The sequence below is a fragment of the Mustela putorius genome, unplaced genomic scaffold, assembly GCF_011764305.1.
Source record: "Mustela putorius furo isolate JIRA1106 unplaced genomic scaffold, ASM1176430v1.1 tig00000253_pilon_pilon_pilon, whole genome shotgun sequence".
In the NCBI taxonomy this organism is placed as follows: Eukaryota; Metazoa; Chordata; class Mammalia; order Carnivora; family Mustelidae; genus Mustela; species Mustela putorius.
The window spans coordinates 8,199,548-8,219,787 of NW_025421329.1; the positions used below are offsets into that span (position 1 = coordinate 8,199,548).

At 35.4% G+C, this 20,240-nt stretch overlaps 1 protein-coding gene across 2 annotated transcripts in view; it reads left to right on the forward strand.

The window, feature by feature from the left end:
• Positions 1 to 20,240, forward strand: part of XRN2 (5'-3' exoribonuclease 2) — a 91,175-nt gene that overhangs the window by 37,982 nt on the left and 32,953 nt on the right. The window contains exons 10-20 of one of the 2 annotated variants that reach the window (XM_004754123.3): positions 402 to 476; positions 564 to 697; positions 797 to 854; positions 938 to 1,045; positions 5,141 to 5,185; positions 6,579 to 6,710; positions 10,245 to 10,363; positions 12,650 to 12,785; positions 14,065 to 14,172; positions 14,266 to 14,355; positions 15,020 to 15,092. In XM_004754123.3, coding sequence (XP_004754180.2) covers positions 402 to 476; positions 564 to 697; positions 797 to 854; positions 938 to 1,045; positions 5,141 to 5,185; positions 6,579 to 6,710; positions 10,245 to 10,363; positions 12,650 to 12,785; positions 14,065 to 14,172; positions 14,266 to 14,355; positions 15,020 to 15,092 — 1,078 coding nt within the window. The remainder of the gene's footprint in view (positions 1 to 401; positions 477 to 563; positions 698 to 796; positions 855 to 937; positions 1,046 to 5,140; positions 5,186 to 6,578; positions 6,711 to 10,244; positions 10,364 to 12,649; positions 12,786 to 14,064; positions 14,173 to 14,265; positions 14,356 to 15,019; positions 15,093 to 20,240) is intronic. The other variant, XM_013057047.2, reaches the window with a different exon arrangement.

Genomic DNA, 20,240 nt, shown 5'->3' on the forward strand with positions numbered 1-20,240 from the left:
TATTGGCTGGATGTAAGTCAGGGGTTGGCAAACTACAGCCCCAGCCCCCCAGATTTGACCAGTGAGCTAAAAATGGTATTTATGTTTTGAAAGAGTTGTAACAGCAAAACAAAACATGAAAGAATATGCAACAGAGACCATATGTGTCTCCAAAAAGGCTAAAATGTTTACTATCTAGCTTTTACAAAAAATATTTGCTGATCCCTGGTCAGGTATGATTGGGATTATGGATAATTTTCTATTTTTAAAATGGTTTGGGGAGTTCTCTTTTTTTTTTTTTTGGTAGTTCTTGTAATATTAAAACGGATTTTGCTTTAGAGAAATTCACAATATTTACTTCACTGGAAAAAGTTACAGGGTTTAAAGTAGACTTGTTTAATCTTGACTCCCCTTTCCTGCAGCATGATGAACTGGCAGATAGTCTTCCTTGTGCAGAAGGAGAATTTATCTTCCTTCGTCTTAATGTTCTTCGTGAGGTATGTAGTAATAAACATGGGGATCAGTTCTCTAAAGCAGGGTGGCTTTTGATAACTTACAATGGCAACGTTCCTTCTTGGTTGTAGTATTTGGAAAGAGAGCTCACCATGGCCAGCCTGCCGTTTACATTTGATGTTGAGAGGAGTATTGATGACTGGGTCTTCATGTGCTTCTTTGTGGGAAATGACTTCCTTCCTCACTTGCCATCATTAGAAATTAGGTACGTGTGTTTGTATGGGTTTTCAAACTAGTGTTTTAGCCTTCTTGCCTTTATAGTACACACTGGTCCTAATGCGTAATATTTGTTTCCTGGTGGCAGGGAAGGTGCAATTGACCGTTTGGTTAACATATACAAAAATGTGGTACACAAAACTGGGGTAAGTTAACTCTTGAATAATTTCAAAACAGAAGTATTTGCTTTTATTAGAAGATCATTTTACATGTATTTTATCACTTACAGGGTTACCTTACAGAAAGTGGTTATGTCAATCTGCAAAGAGTACAGATGATCATGTTAGCAGTTGGTGAAGTTGAGGATAGCATTTTTAAAAAGAGAAAGGATGATGAGGTAAAGTGTTTCTATTGCAGTAGCTAAATTGCTCCTGTCTCTAATAGGCTGTGATGATCTTGTGATTGTACTTTTAACCTCTTTGAGTGCGTTGTTATATCATTATAGTGTATCTAACACCAATGTAATCATGAGTGGTCAGTGCTTTGATTATTTTATAAAGGTGGTGATGCTTGCTGTGTGGAACTATGTATTGCACACTGTGTGGTTGGTTGTAATTTTTTTCTCTCTTCATAATCTTAATAAAGATAAAAATCCAAACACCTGTCTAATCAGTAGGCTGTGAGATGCGGGTGCCAAGGCCAGGTGAATCCTGGGATTGAACTTGTGGCTGCCATGTTTTATAGGAAATATTTATGCCCTGGAAGATAGTTTCAGACTTAGCAGTTCTCTACTCTGGTAGTAGAGTATAGGGGGTCAGGGTTGGATTGCATCAGCCAAGGCAGCAGGTTGCAGCTCTGAGTAGGAAATTTAATACATGAAAGAAATAAAATAACAAAGCACTTGGAAATGATTACATATAATAGGATGAGTACTTGGTGAGAAGTTCAGGTTTCTGACTTGGGTAGTTGGGAGATTGCTGGTTCCATTCACTGAGATAGTAAGCGCTTAGGGTAGAGCAGGTTGAGGTGGGGGACAAGGTAGAATTAGAGTTTAATTTTGGAGATACTAAGTTTGAGATGCCATATGGCAACATTGGAGAGAAGAAAGTCCATGAAGCAGTTAGATGGGTTTGTGTAATGCTCAAGCAGAAGTCTTTTGAAAGGAGATTTGAGAACCCTTAGTAGAGGGTAGGTACTTCAAGCTGTCAGTGTGAACTTGGAAGTCCCTGGGACCCTGTGTGTAGTGAAAGTGCCTCCAATAGAAACGTTGAGAAACATGGACATTTACGGAAAAGGAGGAGCTGGTTGTAGAGAGATGGGAGGAAATCCCTGAAGAGAGAAGCCATTGGTGCTCTCTTGTCTTGTCAGGGCAAGATGGACAGGCCCCTAGTACATGGCCAGAGGTTCGGAGGCTCTGGGGAGTCAGTGGGTGGAGGGGCAGTAGCCTGGAGCCAAAGCAGGGTGGAGGTTGATTGTGGGAGAGGGTCAAAGGAGGCAAGAAGTGGGTAGAATTAACAGATAGTGCTTCTTAGAGAGTGAAGGAAATCCTTAAACTGATCTTAACAAAAAATTCATATGCCTATTTTGAGCAAATATTGCTACTTTACTTCATAATTTTCTTAAGATTAAAACATATCATTTTTTTATATTTTCTTCAACTTTGTGTACTATTGCTAGTGGTCTCTTTCTTAGAACTTTCAGTACCATTTTATGTAACAGAGTGAGTGGACTGTAATTCTTTCAAAAACCTTTGGTTCTTGGTAATCCACTATGGCAGCAAGAATTTTTTACAAGAATTTTTTTTTTAATGTTTTTTCCAATAACATAACTGACTTTGTCTGGGATATCAAATGTCTATCAGTGTAGCCATTTTGAACTGAGACTTCAACAAGTGGAGTTGGTTCTTGCATTTATGCTTAAGAAAAAAACTATACGCATGTACTGTGTACTACTTGATATAAAAACCTTAGAACAGCCCTTTTATGTGGCTTTAGCAGACTCTGTACTAATAAATATTGGTGATATTTGGCATTAGAGAAGGATGTATGAGATTTGATAGGTACCAAAGTGCTTCAGGCTTAAGTAATATGGTTTCCAACTGGACTAGCAGAGAGGGCATTTTAAAGCTCTTTGGATCTTTTTTGGTGTTCTGACATCATAATGATGTCTATCAGCAAGGTTGGGCATTGATAGAAATATATGAACCTTCAGAAATTCAACGTAAAATTATCTAGGTTTATGTGTTTTCCTGGAAACTGTCTGTGGCATTTGACCAATTTCCAAAGGAGTTCATAGCACAAAATAGTAGAAAAGGAATTTGTTATTAAAACTGAGTGATGCTTTTTATATTATAAGCTTTGATGTTTGCCCTTTGTCTTGCAAATGTCCTTCATTTATCCAGTAAACATTTATTGTTTCTCGTGTGCCAGATAGTATTCTGAGTGTCATTGATATAAAAGAAAAACAAAAATGCAGACAAAAATTCCTGACCTCATGGAGCTTACATTCTTCCTGAAATGGACAATAAGCACAAAAACTGAGTGAATTGTGTACTGTGTTAGAGTGATGAGTGCTGTGAAGAAAATTAAAGCAGGTGAAGAAATATCTGGGAAGGTGAAGATGTTGTGATTCTAGAAAAGGTGATTAGCGAAGGCCTCACCAACAGATGACTTTGAATAAAGACCTGGAGAATATGAAGAAGTAAACCATGTAGGTGTTTGCAAGAAGAGCATTTCAGGCAGAGTGAATAGCCAGTGCAGAGGCTCTAGGGCATGTACCCAGGATATTGACTATATGGAGGCAAAGATGGAAGCCAAGAGCCCAGTTAGGAAGCTCTTTAGCAGCCATTCAAGGGAGCCAGCATGGTGGCAGTGAAAATGATAAGAGGTAGTTAGATTTTAAATATGTTTTGATGGTTAAACTACTGGATTAGCTAATAGATTCAATGCTGGTTTGATGACTCCACGGCATTTTGTCTGAGCAGTTGAAAAATGATCTGAGCAACTGATGAAGAAGACTGGGAGGTGCTGAGTTGGGGGTGGGGATTCCATTTTGGGCACATTAAGTTTGAGACAGCCAATTGGAGATGTTGAATGAGGAGAGGTCCCGGTTAGAGACTCATCACTATATAGATATAGATGGTGTTTAAAGCTATGAGACTAGATGATTACTCTTATAAGAGTAGAAGTCTAAGTATTAGGCACAGAGGAACACTAACATTGAGAGGCTGGGGAGTCATGGAGCAAAGGCATACAGCAAGAGTGAAAAAAGAGAACCAGGTGAGTGTAGTGGTTTTGAAGCCAAGAAAAGAGCGGGATTCAAGACCAAAGAGTCATGGTCAGATAAGGACTGAAAACTGACTAATGGCTTTCACTGTCTGCAGCTTGTTGGTACCCTAGATAAGGAATATTTCAATTAAAGATAGAGGGAAAAGCTTGATTAAAGAAATCGGTGGATTTCATATCTTAGTAGGTTTTAGGGTAGCCATTCACCATATATCCAACATTCAGCCTTTCTTCTGGAAGAAAGTATACCTTTCAGACCTTAAGTAAGGGTGTTATTTTGCATTTGGCATTACTGACCTGAAAGGGATAGAAGTCCAGCTAGTCAGGTGGCAGCCAGTATAGTACCTACTGGCCCTTGTTTTGGGCTATTGTAGGACCTTAGTTGCTCCGTGCCTTGATACTCAAGGAATCTTGGGCATGGAAGGAGTGCTTTCTGGGACCAGGGAGGCCTTTGAATGGCCGAACAGTTAGTGGGAAACAAGATAAGTCCCAAATCTGTTTAATTGAAACCATGACTACATTTTGAATATGAGTGGAGGGGAAGAATCAATACAAACTGGACCCTTTCCTGTGAATTAAGGTAGCTCAGAATGAGCAGTATAAACATCTGAATTTCTTTCCTTTCTTTCATGAGATTGACTTTTTGGACCCCGCAGTTGGGTGGGGGCAGGGGTCATGTTTGCACAGAGCCCCACTTCTCTCTTTACCCACTTGGTGCTGTGGGTGCTACAGAATTAGGAACTATTGAGCCCTCTTTAGGTAACAAATTCATTATTAAATTGTCTTGTTATTTTTTTTTTTTAATGGCTATCTTGGTTATTAACTGTATTCAGCTAAAACTTAAGAATTGTTTTCTTTTATTTGTATCTTCTCCATGTTGGCAGCCTGTTCGCTCCAGGGTAAAACCAAGAGTCTTTGTCATGACTCTTGTATTCTTTCATGAAATGATTTCAAAAACTATCTGAAAATATTAAGAGAAACAGTTAAATTACATCTAAACTTCGTTTAGAATGCTCTCTATCCATCTGAAGTTCTGATAAAACACACTTTGAACATATAGTCCTTTGCCTAGTTTAACTATGTACCTACGTTTCTGGGGTCTTCCTTTAAAACCTGAATTGTTTCCCAAATCATTCCTGGTAATGTTTATCTCTGGCACTTTTTGTGTATGTAATATTTGACAGAATATGTGGATTTTATACTTTTAGGACAGTTTTAGAAGACGACAGAAAGAAAAAAGAAAGAGAATGAAGGTGAGTTTTAATTAATTTCATAAGATTGGCAATAGCACAAGTTTACGGTGTGGGAGAAAGATGTTTATTGCAGCAGCTTTATTCCTTATCCTGTAGGAGTTGGATAGGGGTGTAATGTCTACCCAGCTGCCTTCTTGCCCAGAGGAAGAATACTGGTGTCAAGTCTTTTCTAAACTCTGGAGTCTGAAAAGATGCACTTGATGCGTGTGGGGTGCTTAGCTATTTGACTTTTTTTGTGATAATCAGGTATTTTTGCAATAAAAATTGTCAACCCTTTATACAGTCTTTTAAGTTACTGCATTCTGTCTACATCTTTGTCAGATTAATCTTCCTGAAACTCTTGTTTCTTTGTCTGGATATGACAAGCGACTTTGTAGTCCCCTTAGAGCCACTTCTCTCTCAAGCTGGCTTGTGGAGTGTAGTCTGATATGGTCCGATATTAGCCACTGAGCTTTTCTGTGCTGTCCTCTAAATGTACCACATCCCTCCCGACTCAGAGTGTTACCTATATTTGCCAGCTCCGCGTGGAATTCATGACTCCCTCACATCTTAGCTTTTCCACTGGGGCCTCCCTTGAGGCCTTGGCCCTAGTCGAGGATGAGCAGTCCTTTTCTTTGAACTTCACTGCTTCTTGCTTGTGGTATTTGTTTTCTTACCTCATTGCATAATGTTCTATAGTTCCTTCTTTAGTTCTTATTTTTCTTGTCCTAACTGGATTTAAAACTTACAGTATTTCCTTTTATTAGAAGTAAGCAAGTTGGGGAACTTAGAAGGGAAAAAAGTAGAGTTATTTATTGTTACACGTAGTTTCAAAACCAGTTAGGTTGAGAGGGGAATATATGCTTTCTACCTTATGTATTACTATTTTCTTTAAGTCAATATCTGCATAAAAAGTATGTTTTACCAGTCAGCCACAATGGTCATCGATTCCAGCTATGATTATAGCTCTAATTAATTGGAAATAGTTTATTCTAGCAAGGTGAAGGGTAAATAAAAGTGGGTTTTCTTAACTATAAATCAAACTCTTGACTAGTTTTTTAACCTTCGTTGTTATATTATTTTTATGTGCCTGAAATCCTTTGTCGAATGTATTCTGAAATTGTCAGTAAACATAATGGAATAGCTTACTGAGGCTTGAATAGATTCTGTGTATCAGAACATTGTTATTATATGTACTTTTAGAACTGTTATTATTAAATACTACAGAGTATTGTTTGCAGGGTGAGTTACCATCAAATCAAATTTTGGACAGTCCTGTAAATGCTAACAGAAATCTGGTTCCTCCTTTATGTGCTTACAGTGAGGACTCTATTCCCGTACCATCTTTTCTTCCTGTCATCTGACTGTATTGTGATTTAATTTTAATTTCTACATTTGTTTCCACTTACGTTAGAGAGATCAACCAGCTTTCTCTCCTGGTGGAATATTAACCCCTCATGCCTTGGGTTCAAGAAATTCACCAGGTTCTCAAGTAGCCAGTAATCCGAGACAAGCAGCCTATGAAATGAGGATGCAGAATAACTCTGTAAGTGACTGACTTTTACGTGGCACTGAAAAGGGGAGACCATCAGAGGTCTCTTGTGGTTGTATGTGAATTTTGTTACTAAGTCTGGAGTTGTTTTGTGTTGTAGTTTTTCTCAATTTCTTTTTCCTTGAGATATTTTTAACTTTGTTGCATCCATGATTATCAATATGTAAATATCTAAATGCTATGAAAGAAAAGAAAATGCATGTAAATATATATAGCTAAGTGGCAGCAGAGTTTCTGTAATGCGAATGGGCCACAGTGCTTCCCCCTTCCCCTAAAGGTACTGGGTGCTAGAAGCATGATGGGGACATCTGAGTATCTCATAGCTGGGGTAAGAGAGAAAGGTGGGTTTTCCCCTTTCTTTCCAGGGATCAGCTATGGGCATTTTATTATATATATTCCTCAGTCTGTCAAATACAGGTATTCCTCACTGCCTAAATTCTTGCTTTCCAACTCAGGCATGGAATAGATTTGAATACATATTTTCAAGTAGCTTTCACTATGCAGATTCTGGTTGCTCTGTACTTAGAAATTCAGGAATTGAATGGGTCTGCCACTTGGTATCCCTCCTTGCTTGAACTTAGTGAACCAGACTGAAGAAGCAGATCATCTCAGCCAGCAAGGCTGTAGTCTGTCCAGTAGCTTCCTGTTGTAGTGGTAACACACCATGAGCTCAGAGCACAAGGCAGGGCAGCAACAGGGGTGAGGGAACAGACAATGAATTGATGTACAGCAAATAATCAAAGCTATTGCTTATTTCAGGCTGGTAGGCATAAGAGAGAGTATGTGTTATAAAGAGAGGAAATATATTTTGTAAAGTTTGATATCTAATGTAAATTTTTGTTTTGATATATTCAAGGAAATTGTGTGTTTTGATATTTCATTATTCTAACAGTTACCCTATTGATGCCCCAAATCTTTTATTACAAGGCAATCCTGTATATGGAACTTTTGCCGTATCAGGAGACTGATTTATATTCCTGCAAATTCCCATCTTGAAATTTTAGGACCTTAGCTATGGAATTTGAGAATTCATGAGAATTTGCATCTCCTGAGAGAAGCAGCCTGGGTTTCTGTTATGTTTTTTGTTCTGTTTGATTTTTGTGTTCTTGTCTTATTCCTTCCACCATTAACAGTGGGATATGGAGGGTCAGTGAAGGGATTGCAGTGAGACACTTGAATAGAACAGAAAAGGCTGATGCTTTTTCTTAATCTCAGGAAGGCAGGGAGGTTTACACTTTGCCAGCTCTGCTTGCTTTGAGAAGGATTCCAGTATTATATTGAGGCTCCACAGGACTAGACCCATTGTTGATTAATAATGTCTGCCATGGAAGTAGGAATAGAGAGATTGATGATTAAGTTGCTTATTTGATCCTGTTTTAATTCCCCTTGACATAATTATTTCTGTTGCAGTCTTTGCATAGAGGGATTTTCATCTAGAATATTATGAATTTAAGGAAATCACAAGCCTAATTACCACTTCATTTCAAGGGTGATTTTAAAGTTATAGATTTATTGTTGTTTTGTTTGTTTGAGCTGTTGGGCATATTAGTATCTAGTACTGAGTAGTGTCTGCCTGTTGGTCTATACTGTTAATGCTTTACTAGCTGGCTTCTGTTTCCTGATAAATGTGTTTTTAAATTTTGCATTCTGAAATACAGTTTGACTATATCTGTGACCATTTCATAAAATGTAATTGCAAAAAGAGCTTTTTAAAAAGGAATTTGAGGGGTGCCTGGGTGGCTCAGTGGGTTAAATCCTCTGCCGTCGGCTCAGGTCATGATCTCAGAGTCCTGGGATCGAGCCCCACATCGGGCTCTCTGCTCAGCAGGGAGCCTGCCTCTCCCTTTCTCTCTGCCTGCCTCTCTATTTGTGATCTGTCAAATAAATAAATAAAATCTTTTAATAAATATAAAATAAATAAATAAAAAGGAATTTGAATCATTTGGGGTGGTATGTTCAGGAAAGACTTGGTTGGTGGAGAGCAGAAAAGAGCAATAAAGATTTAATATTAAAAAACCACTTTCTGTTTTCCTTTGCCAGTATATTATTTTTGTTACCAGATAAAGATAGTTTGTATCATTTTTGTCAGTTTGGGAAAGTTTGCTTTTTACCCAGCTTCTCTGTACTTAGACAATTGATAGGAATATTGCTTTCATCGTTTAATCCAAATGGATTTAGTGATGGTTTAGAAATTAGTGATAACTTACTGAAAGGTGAGCCACCATTGCCACACCTTCATCTTGCTGTTGATCCTGTATACATATCGGTTCATTTAATCCTTGCTGTAACCAACAAAGAGGACATAATCCCCATTTCAAGTTGAGGCTGACAGAGGTTAAATAAATTGCCCAAGGTCACACACCAGTAAAGATTAGAGTTGGAATGTCAAACTCAGATTTGACTAAAAATATTCATCTCATTTTCAAGTACAATAGCAGCTTCCTGAATTTATGTTTTGTAGTTCGGGTTTTTTTGAACAGTATTGACCATAAAGTGTCAGGAATAAAATGGAAATTACACATTTTTAAAAAATAAGTTATAAACTCACTGAGAAATACAATTTTGCTTTGTTGTAACTTTTTTTGGCATATAGTGTGAACTACATTCATACTGAGTTTTTATTTGGCATATAGTGTGAACTACATTCATACTGAGTTTTTAGTTGTAGTATCATTAAAGTAGCCTCGTAAGCTCTCAGTTTAAAAATAATTCAGTTTAATCACAATATCTAATATGCTGTGAATAATAGAAGAGAAACTTTATCATGAAAACCTTTTTTGCCACTTGTGGTTTTGGTCTCTTAACATAAAACTAAAGTTGCAGAGAATTTGAATTTTTTACTTAAATGTTAAAATATTTTCAGGTGTTAACTGTGTTCATTGAATTGGCTACAAATGGAAGAAAATAGTGAATTTAAAGTGGTATCTAAGTCTTTGAAATAATGTTTGCATTTTTCTAAGTTACTAATACATTTTTACTTGGACCTTGAATTTTAAACATTATCTATAAAATAATTTAGCAGTTATCTGACAGAGTTTTGTCAAACTTTTGCTTTCCAGATGGTTGTGTGAGGTTGAGCATTTACCATTTAACTTCATTCTCACCAGCACTATTTTGTGTATTATAATTAATACATTTGTATTTTCCTCCTTATAGCTTTGCTGTTTGATTGGTAGAAACTGATCACAAACTCATAACATGAGGGAACCACCGAAGAAAAAAATAATTCCCATCCTTTAATTTTTAAAAATCTATAAAATTAAATTCTTTTTTCTTCTGAAATAATTTTTATTCTAATAATGTTCAGATTCTTTTGAATTTAAGCATAGGAAGCTTAGAACTATATAATTCTTTTTCTGAAGGAGTATGCCAAGAACAGTCTTCATATTTTCTAAATGTACTTACCATATCTATTTAATAGCTTTAAGAGTTGTATTATGAAGCATGATTATAATAGCAGTTGGATGTAACTTCTTATGTGAAATGAATAATTAAATCCTTCCTCTGTAATATCATAATTGTTTGCAGAGTCCTTCAGTATCTCCTAATACGAGTTTCACTTCTGATGGCTCCCCATCTCCAATAGGAGGAATTAAGCGAAAAGCAGAAGACAGTGACAGTGAACCTGAGCCTGAGGATAACGTCAGGTGAAACCATTTTTTGGTAACACTTTGTTATGAAATTGCTGAAATAGATGCTGTCTAATTAATGCTATTTAGCTTAGAGCAGCAGTGCCTTCAGATGCTTGCCTGTGATCTTTTTATCCACCAGTAATTAATGTGGAGGGTTAGAATAGTCAGTAAATTCCAGTGAGATGTGTAAGCTATATCTGTTAAATCTAAGTATCTAGATTAGTATGCGTGCAGGTTTTTGTCCTCCAAGCCACTTTTCCCTCTGAGACCAGGCACTAGATCAGCTAGACATGCGGTGTTTAGCTCTGACTATGTGATCTGAATGTTACTGTTTTGAGATTAAATTTTCAAGCTGCTTAACACAGGAAGTTCAGTTACACTTGGATACTTAACATAGTTTACTTTAATCTTCTCAATTGGAAAGGTTCTTCCTCAAATGAAATATGCAAAAGTCATTCAGTTAAGAGATAAATATGTATATTTTTTAAAACCACAAATGTGCGTGTATACAATTGCATTTCATGACAAAGAAGTTTCCCTTTAGCTATATACTTAAAATTTCTAATAGGAAACTTTGATTCTTTATCCAGAAATTTGAGATCATTATATAAGATTAATAATCTCTTTTATAATTAAATCCAGATTTGAACCCTGGGTTCCGCATGCAAAAGGCCAATAATCTTAACAATTGTAATTCATTAAGAAGTTAGCAAAATGGTATATTTCAAAATTAAACAATGGTGGTCCACAACTCGTGCTTCTTTTATAGGACATGGATGGTATGTTTGCATTTATGATGAGAAACTTCTCAGGTGTCGTGTATGGTTCTGTATTTTCCTAATGTCCTTTGAAGTTAGATTCTGAGATCTCTGATGGCTTGTGATTGAACATTTTCCTTATCCTCTGTTTCTGCAAGTCTGGATTTTCCTCTTGGAGTATGTTATCTGTTTTATTGGGTAGCCATCTTGATCAATACCAGCTTAATAGTTGAATTGATTTGTTAGTACTTCATTGTGTAATCCCAGTGCTGAGAATAGTCAAGGTAGAAATGCTTCTGTCAAAAAGTGCTCGAGACACTTGACGTGTATTTCATTATTTTCTGTAAAACAGTTATAATCCACATCATAGAGGATATTTCTCCTAATTGATGTTCTGTGAATGCATTGGGGCAGGGGAGGGAATTAAAATTGGTGTGGTGTATTCTGGAACATGACTGTAATTAATTAGTAAGATGTGGCACATGGTGGAAAATAGTCCTTAATGAGAATCATCTTGATGTTCTTGATCTGTCCTAATTTGTTTCTTTAGTGTTCTTTGGCTTCTTTGTGTTATGTTTAAATCTTTTAGAGAATGAATAATGAGTACTTAAAAAAGCATTTTGAAAAAGTGGTTCTTTACATGTATTTTCAGTGATTAATAATAATTTAGTGTATTGACTGCTTCTGAGTTCTACCAGAACATACAAACATGTGTGTATGTTTCCTTCACTTAAGCCAACAACTCTTAGCTGAAAGAGGGATGAGGCCCAAGGATGGGAGAATTGGTATAAACATAATTTTCTGCCTGGTTCCTGGAATGTTATTTTACAAACCACTTTTTATCTTTTAAAAAATTACCCATACAAATCTCTTCTTCTTCTTCTTTTTTTTTTTAAGATTTTATTTCTTTATTTGACAGAGAGAGACACAGTGAGAGAGGGAACCCAAGCAAGGGCAGAGGGAGAAGGAGAAGCAGGCTTCCCCCTGATCAGGGAGCCAGACTCAGGGCTTGATCCCAGGACCCTGGGATCATGACCTTAGCCAACGGCAGACATGTAACAACTGAGCCACCCAGGCACCCCGCAAAACTTTTTTTTTTTCTTTTTAAAGTAATTTGGTTGGCTGCTTTGTTTAGTTTAGATGTATTTTAACAAACCGAGGAACTTACATAAAATATCTTCAATATTTGAATCTTACGGTATAGTTTGAGAATTGGTCTACAATCAAAAACAAGTAAAACAGTATTAAAATTTGAGCAAACAAGTGTTCAGTATCTCCTTTAGTAGTATTTTTCTCTTTTTCCAAAATGTAGTTTTATAATGGTCTCATTAGAATTAGTGTTTGGATTTTTGATGTTTGATTGTCTTAATAAATTCTGTGAAAGTGGGCTTTTTTAGATAATTAAATGAAGCTGTGTTAGCATTACTGTTTAACTCATTCACATTTCACCTGGATATTAAGTATAAAATGATTTGGGTGATAAACCAGTGGACAATTATGGAAAGTATTAATTCAACATGAACCGGCTTTGCCTGGGTTTTAGGCTATGGGAAGCTGGTTGGAAGCAGCGGTACTACAAGAACAAATTTGACGTCGATGCAGCTGATGAGAAATTCCGTCGTAAAGTTGTACAGTCTTATGTTGAGGGGCTCTGCTGGGTTCTTCGATATTATTACCAGGTACAGAGAGAATATTTTCCTCTAAACCTAGCTAATCATTTTAGGAAGATCATAATTTCTGTGTATTATTGAGCTTTAATGAAATTAAATCCAGACTCATTCTTTTAAAGCTTCCTGTTCAGAAATTCATTACCTTAAATATTTGTTTATAAAGGCTTTTACACTTCTCAGGTGTTAATATATAAGTAAAGATAATTTTTGCTGTGCTTAAGGATTTCAGCATCAAGTAGTGTGGGTTGAGTGTACTTTGTCTTAATATAATTAAGTATGGTGGTTTTTTAATTGGAAGTAAAAAATAATAGTCACTAATGACTGAACAAAGGACAAAGACTAGAAAATACTAGTAAGAATTTGAAAGGCATTTGAATGATAAAATTTCCTCTGTGTAGTGTAGTGATGTTACATGAAATGCATTCTAATTGGAGTAATCCGTATCTGACTTAAAGCCTTTGATAATTGAGATGTCAGATTGGTGAGAGATTAGGTAGATATATAGGGGATTTTAACACTAGTTGTTAATATCTGGTTTCATTCTCTGAGAGCAAGGCAAGTTAAGTTTGGTGTGATCTAAGAAAAGATGAAGTTTGTTATTAAGTAGAGAGTATAATTTAATGTATTGTCAACTGTATAATAATAAATTCATGTTTTACTTTTGTTCTCAGGATTTTAATTCATTTAGGCATAGAATCAAAATACATATTAAGAGTTGTTTTTTCTATCAGTAAAAACTACTTTTTGATGGGTTTACTTAAATATTTTTATAATAAAGAGAAAATTGTCACAATAAAATACAATAAAGAATTATAAAATGAAACTTTCGGTAATTTTATTTAGTCCCTGTTCAGTGTGATGTCCCTTCCCATCTATATGCTAAGTAAGTAAGTGCCAGCTATCACTGCTCTTCATTTTATTTGATAATGGCTGCTGTAAAATTGGAAATAAATGTAACCAAGCACATTTTAAGGGTAAAAATCTTCACCAAATTGTACTATACAAATTGTATTTACAAAGTTTGGTATTAACTTACTGATTATTAAAGACACTTTGCAGTAGTTTTTAAATCAAGGAGCTATTGATACAAAGTAAAAGTTCAGTTAATCAAAACAACTCTTAGGACTCATGGGGAAAAAAATATATGGAATGTACACTGGAAGTTATGTATTTTATAGGCTAATACTCTAATTTTTATTTGCTTTTCTGTGTCCGTATTGAACGTAGATTTTTGTTTTTGGTTTTTTTTTTGTTTGTTTTTGGTTTTTCTTTTTTGTTATGATTCTAGGGCTGTGCTTCCTGGAAGTGGTATTATCCATTCCATTATGCACCATTTGCTTCAGACTTTGAAGGTATTGCAGACATGCCATCTGATTTTGAGAAGGGCACTAAACCAGTAAGCTTAATTATTTAGAGTCATGAAATTCATAGAATTTTGGCTTAGATAAAAATTGTGTGTCTTATCTTAAACCTTTTTTCTTTCTTGCAGTTTAAACCATTGGAACAACTTATGGGAGTTTTTCCAGCTGCAAGTGGTAACTTTCTACCTCCATCATGGCGGAAGCTCATGAGTGATCCCGTTAGTGTCTTAGTATTTTTAGTATGTTAGTAACTGGATTTTTGTCATGTTTCACGAACATTAGTCACAAGTGCTTTTGCATCTGATAGTTAAAACAGTGAAGTCCAAAAACAAAGTGAAAGTATTGAGTTTTTCTGTATGTTTTTCACCTCCCCCCCCCCCTACTTTCCTTGGCTGTGAGAACACTACCTGGTATAAATAAAATTAATTTGTGTTTAGGAGCAATTCTTAAAACTGTTATTTTGTTCTAAGCCTACCTGTAAGTCTTTTTTTTTTTTTTCTTTTGTTCCAGCCATGTGTGTTGGCTACCATTGTTCAGACATCTCTGAGCTTATTTTGTGTGCCAGATAGAAAGGAGAGCCAGGCAAGAAGTAGGAATCGTTAGAGTCCGTAAACTCTTCATTGACTGTGTTGGGTTCACAGTTGTCAGTTATAAAATCCCTCTCTAAAAATGCCCTTTTTTTTTTCATTTTTTTAAAATAAAATTGTTAATTTTGTTTTACTATTGGGATTAATGACCTGAAATCTTATTAACATTTTTTAAAGAAATGAAACCGTATTTTCTCATCAGGCCTGATAACATGAATGAAAGAAATGTCAGATTCTTTAAAACTCAGACATGTGTGACTTTTGTTTTGAATCTTTATTTTTCTCCTTGACATAGGATTCTAGTATAATTGACTTCTACCCAGAAGATTTTGCTATTGATTTGAATGGGAAGAAATATGCATGGCAAGGTAAAATTTAGACATTATTCCTTTTTGTTAAAACAGTTTCCACTTTTTGGTAAACTGTAAATGAACATGATTTAGGTAATGAAAGAATTTCTGTAAAAGATAAATATTTTAAGACTTGGATGTCAAAATTTGATTTTTTTTTTCTATCTACCCTGGCATTGGCAATGATTAATAGTAACATTCTGATAAACAGTAAATAGAGTTAAAGTAGACCGATCGTTCTTTTGTCTTCTCTGATTAATTAATGGGACTTGGGAATTGCTTTCATTTAGTAGCTCATTGACACCTTGTAAGGTTGCTGAGAAATACAGGTTTACAGTTTTTATAAGAATGTCATTTTTAAATTACTACTAAATTTAATGTGTTATTTACCACTCAGCACATGTGTGATGATGACAATGTAAAACACAATAAAGAAGTCTCGCACATAGTAAGTCCACTATTATTTCATGCCAGAAGCCCTTTCAGCAAATCACTTTAAACTTTGCTTCCACTGTATATTTTTCTAAGATAATTTCATTTGGGAAAACCATGTTTTTACTTCCTGCTTGGTTATTTCCTGTGGTATAGATGACTGGTAACATGACTCAGAGAATTGTGAGATGGGAGGAGGGATAAGTAATAATTTACAAATTGAAAATCATTTTATGAGATTTTAGGGTTGATTTTGGGTTTATGTAGTAAAGGAAATTTCATACTACTTTAGTGGATTGATAATGGGAAATGCAGCCCACTGATTGGGGTTAGCAGGTATTGTGCTCTATGGTCATATTTTATTGTATGTAAATTGGTTGGAGTCTTAGGTTGTTTTTAAGGTGCTTTGTGGAGGGTATTTTGATTAATAGAAGGAAAGGGCTAAGAGGCAGTAAAGTAAAAATGTAAGTACATAAGTAAGTGTCGAATAAATAAGTAAATATATAAACATGCCGATGTCTTGCTTTCTATATATAATCATCCAGAGGAAAAGTGAGATAGTGCACAATGGTTATAATTTCTTCACATCCTTGCCAACATTTGTTACTTTCTTTTTTTATTCAGTAAATGGCTTTTATATATTTAAGTGTTTTTGGTTGAAGTATAATTGACATACAATATCCTGTTTCAGATGTACATCATGGTGATTTGGTATTTTTATAGGTTATGAAGTGATCCCCATGATAAGTCTAATAACCATTTATCACCATACAAAGTTACTACAGTATTACTGACTATATTCCCTATACTGTATATTATATCTCCATGACTGACTTACTTTATAACTAGAAGTTTGTACCTCTCAATCCACTTCACCTAGTTTGCCTATCTCCTCACATTCTTTCCCCTCTGGTAACCAACAGTTTGTTTCCTTATCTGTGAGTTTGTTCATTTGTTTTGTTTTGTTTTTTAGATTACATATGTAAGTGAATTGTATGGTATTTTTCTTTCTCTGTCAGGACCTGTTTCACTTAGCATAGTACCCTGTAGGTTCACTGATGTTGGAAATGGTAAGCTTTCTCTTTTTTATGGCTGAGTAATATTTCATTTTCAATATGCACATATATGTGTGTATACACAAACACACACCGCATCTTTATCCATTTGTCTGTTGATGGACACTTGGGTTAGTTCCATATTTTGGCTATTGTAAATAATGCTGCAGGGAACATAGGGGTGAATTTATCTCTTCAGATTGCTATTTTTCTTTTCTTTGGATAAATATCCAAGGGTGGAAATGCTGGATTGAATGGTGTTTCTATTTTTAACTTTCTGAGAAACATCTAAACTGCTTCCCATCGTGGCTGCGTGTAAGAGTTCCCTTTTCTCCACATCCTCACAAACACTTTTTTGTTGTTGTTTTTCTTTTTGGTGATAGCCAATCTTAAAGATGTGAGGTGATGTTTCATTGTGGTTTTGATTTGCATTTACCTGGTAATTAGTGATGTTGAGCACCTTTTCATGTGTCTGTTGCCCATCTGGATGTCTTCTTTGGAAAAAAATGTTCAAATCCTCTGCCCATTTTTTAATTGGGTTTATTTATTTATTTTTGGGTATTAAGTTGTGTAAGTTTCCTGTATGTTTTGGGTATCAACCCCTTATTGGATGTATGATTTGGAAATATCTTCTCCCATTCAGTAGGTCGCCTTTTCATTTTGTTGATTGTTTCCTTTGCTGAAACAAAAGCTTTTTAGTCTGATGTAGTCCCATTTGTTTATTTTAGCTTTTGTGGCCCTTTCCTGAAGAAACTGGTCCAAAAAAAATATTGCTGAGGCTGATGTCAAAGAGCTTACTGCCTGTGGTTTATAGTTTTAGGTCTGACATCCAAGTCTTTAATTTTGAATTTATTTGTGCACATGGTGCAAGAAAATGGTCTAGTTTTACTCTTCTGAATGTAGCTTTCTGGTTTTCCCCACACCATTTCTTGAAAGACTGTCTTTTCCCATTGTATATTCTTGCCTCCTTTATCATAGATTAATTGACTGTATATATTTGGGGGTTTTTCTGGGCTCTTTGTTTTATTCCACTGATCTATGTGTTTGTTTTCATGTCATACCATACTGTTCTGATTGCTATAGCTTTGTCGTATGATTTGAAGTCAGCGAGTGTGAGACCTCCAGCTTTGTTCTTTCTCGAGGTTGCTTTGGTTCTTTGGTGTCTTTGTAGTTCCATACAAATTTTAGGATTCCTTGTTCTAGTTCTATGGTAAATGCCAGTGGTATTCTGATAGGGATTGCATTTAATATATAGTTTGCTTAGGATAGTATGGACATTTTAACAGTATTCTTCCAATCCCATCAGCATGTAATATCTTTTCCATTTATTTGTGTCTGTTTTTTTTTTTTTTAATAATGGCCATCCTAGGGGTATGAAGCAGTATCTTTTTTTTTTTTTTAATGAAGCAGTATCTCACTGTGCTTTTGTATTTTCCTAATTATTGGTGATGTTGAGCATTTTTTTCATGTTCTTCTTAGCTATTTCCGTATCTTTGGAGAAATGTCTTTTCAAGTCTTTTGCTCATTTTTAAATTAGATTTATTTATTTATTTATTTGACACACAGAGAGAGAGAGATCACAAGTAGGCAGAGCAGCAGGCAGAGACCGAGGGGAAGCAGGCTCCCTGCTGAGCAGAGAGCCTGATGTGGGGCTCGATCCCAGGACCCTGAGATCATGACCTGAGCCGAAGGCAGAGGCATTAACCCACTGAGCCACCCAGGCACCCCGGTTTTTGTTTTTATATTGTAGGAGTACTTTATATATTTTGAACACCAGTCTCTTATATATGATTTTGTATTTATTTTCTTCCCTTTTGTGATTGTCTTTTTACTCTGTTTGACAGTGTCCTTTGATGCACAAAGTTTTTAATTATGAGGGAGATTCAGTTTCTGTTGGACTATTTTGTCGTTCCTGTGTTTTTGGTGTTATATGCAAGAAGTCATTGCCAAATCCAGTGTCATAAAACTCCCCCCCACCCCACGCGTTTTAGGAATTATATAGTTTTAGCTGTTAACATTTAGGTCTTTGATCCATTTTGAGTTTACTTTTGTATAGGATGTAAGGTTAGAGTCCATCTTCATTCTTTTGCTATGGATATCCATTTTCCCCAGCACCATTTGTTGAAACAACTGCTCTTTCCCCATTGAACAATCTTGCCACCCTTATTGGAAATCATTTGACTGTGTATCTGAGGGCTTACTTGTGGGCTCTCTATTCCACTGCCTAATACGCCTATCCTTACGCCAGTACCAAACTGTTTTAATTACTGTAGCTTTAGTAAGTTTTGTCATCGAGTGGTGGGAGTCCTCCAACTTTATTTTTCTTCTTCAAAGTTGTTTTGGCTCTTTGGGGGCCCTTGAGATTCCAAATGAATTTTAGGATGAGTTGAAACTCAGACCTTTAATACTTTTATATTTTATGTAAGTATTTTCAGTTATTAGACTGCAGCAAGAACATAACTTTTTTGAGGTCAAATTTAGTACTGTGAGGAGTTATAGTTATTCCCCATGTCTTTAAAACTTGTTAAAAGTAATGGTAATACTTAAGTTCTTACCTAAGTTGCATGTATCTTAAAATGATAGAAGATAAAATATATCTGGGTAGTTTTTTGACATTTACTGAACTCTTGCAATGTTGTGTTTTTGTAGTATTTCCTTAATATATGTAAGAGGAATATAGAATACCCATTTCTAATGCTACATATTTTATGAACAGAGTATTTTAAGTCCTTTGATCAAAGTCACACAGTGGCTGAACTAAGATTGGACCCAGGGAGTGTGACTACTGTGTATTTACCTAAGTGCTGTCACTACTTGGGTTACTTATGTTGTTGAGGTAGTGCATGTTAACGTAATAAATAAGTACTCAGGAGAAATTAGCTGTAAATGTCATTTTTACTATCAGCTCACTCAAGAACTAAATTTATCACATCTGGGTATAAGGCATTTCTTTCTGTCTTGCACAGTAGGGCTGATTTTTTGCTTAGTAACCTTATTGCTTTCATTAGCACTGCAAGTTGCTTACCAGTTGGAGCTGGCTTTTAGAGTTGATATTGTAGGACAGTCTTTCTGATAATTTGTTTAGGTCTTAAGTGTATGACTAAACAAAACTTGAACAACTCCCTGCATTTTTTCCATGTATATGTTCACCAGTAGATGAAACAGCCTAACTTTGGTGATAGATGATAATATTCTTGAAATCACTTTTTAGGCCCTTCAGAATTCACTTAGTTTCTTTTTAACTTTAAAAAATGCATATTTCCCTTCTAGATAATGAAATTGAACCTGTTTCTAAACTTTGAAAATATGGTAGCTAAATAATTAATGACAACTTTGGGAACCTTTCATTTCTCTCATTTTAAAGGGAACAGTCACAATTGTGGCAGTTTGGACTGGCAATAGTTTCAAAATTAGCTCTAATTAGCATTTCTCTTTGCTGTTTATTTTACACTTTTTATTTTGTCAAAAGACTACTGTATACAGTATAACATATACATGTGGTTCAATAACTTTGTATATCTTTCTAGAAATAGATACTGTATTACTGGTGTGCTGCTTTGAAAATTATGAATGTAGGTTGAAACAAAACAATTACTTTAATTCCAGCACATTCCATAGGACAGTTTTCAGCCTGAATATGAACAGCTTGGATCCTACCCAGCCCCCAAGATTACTTAAG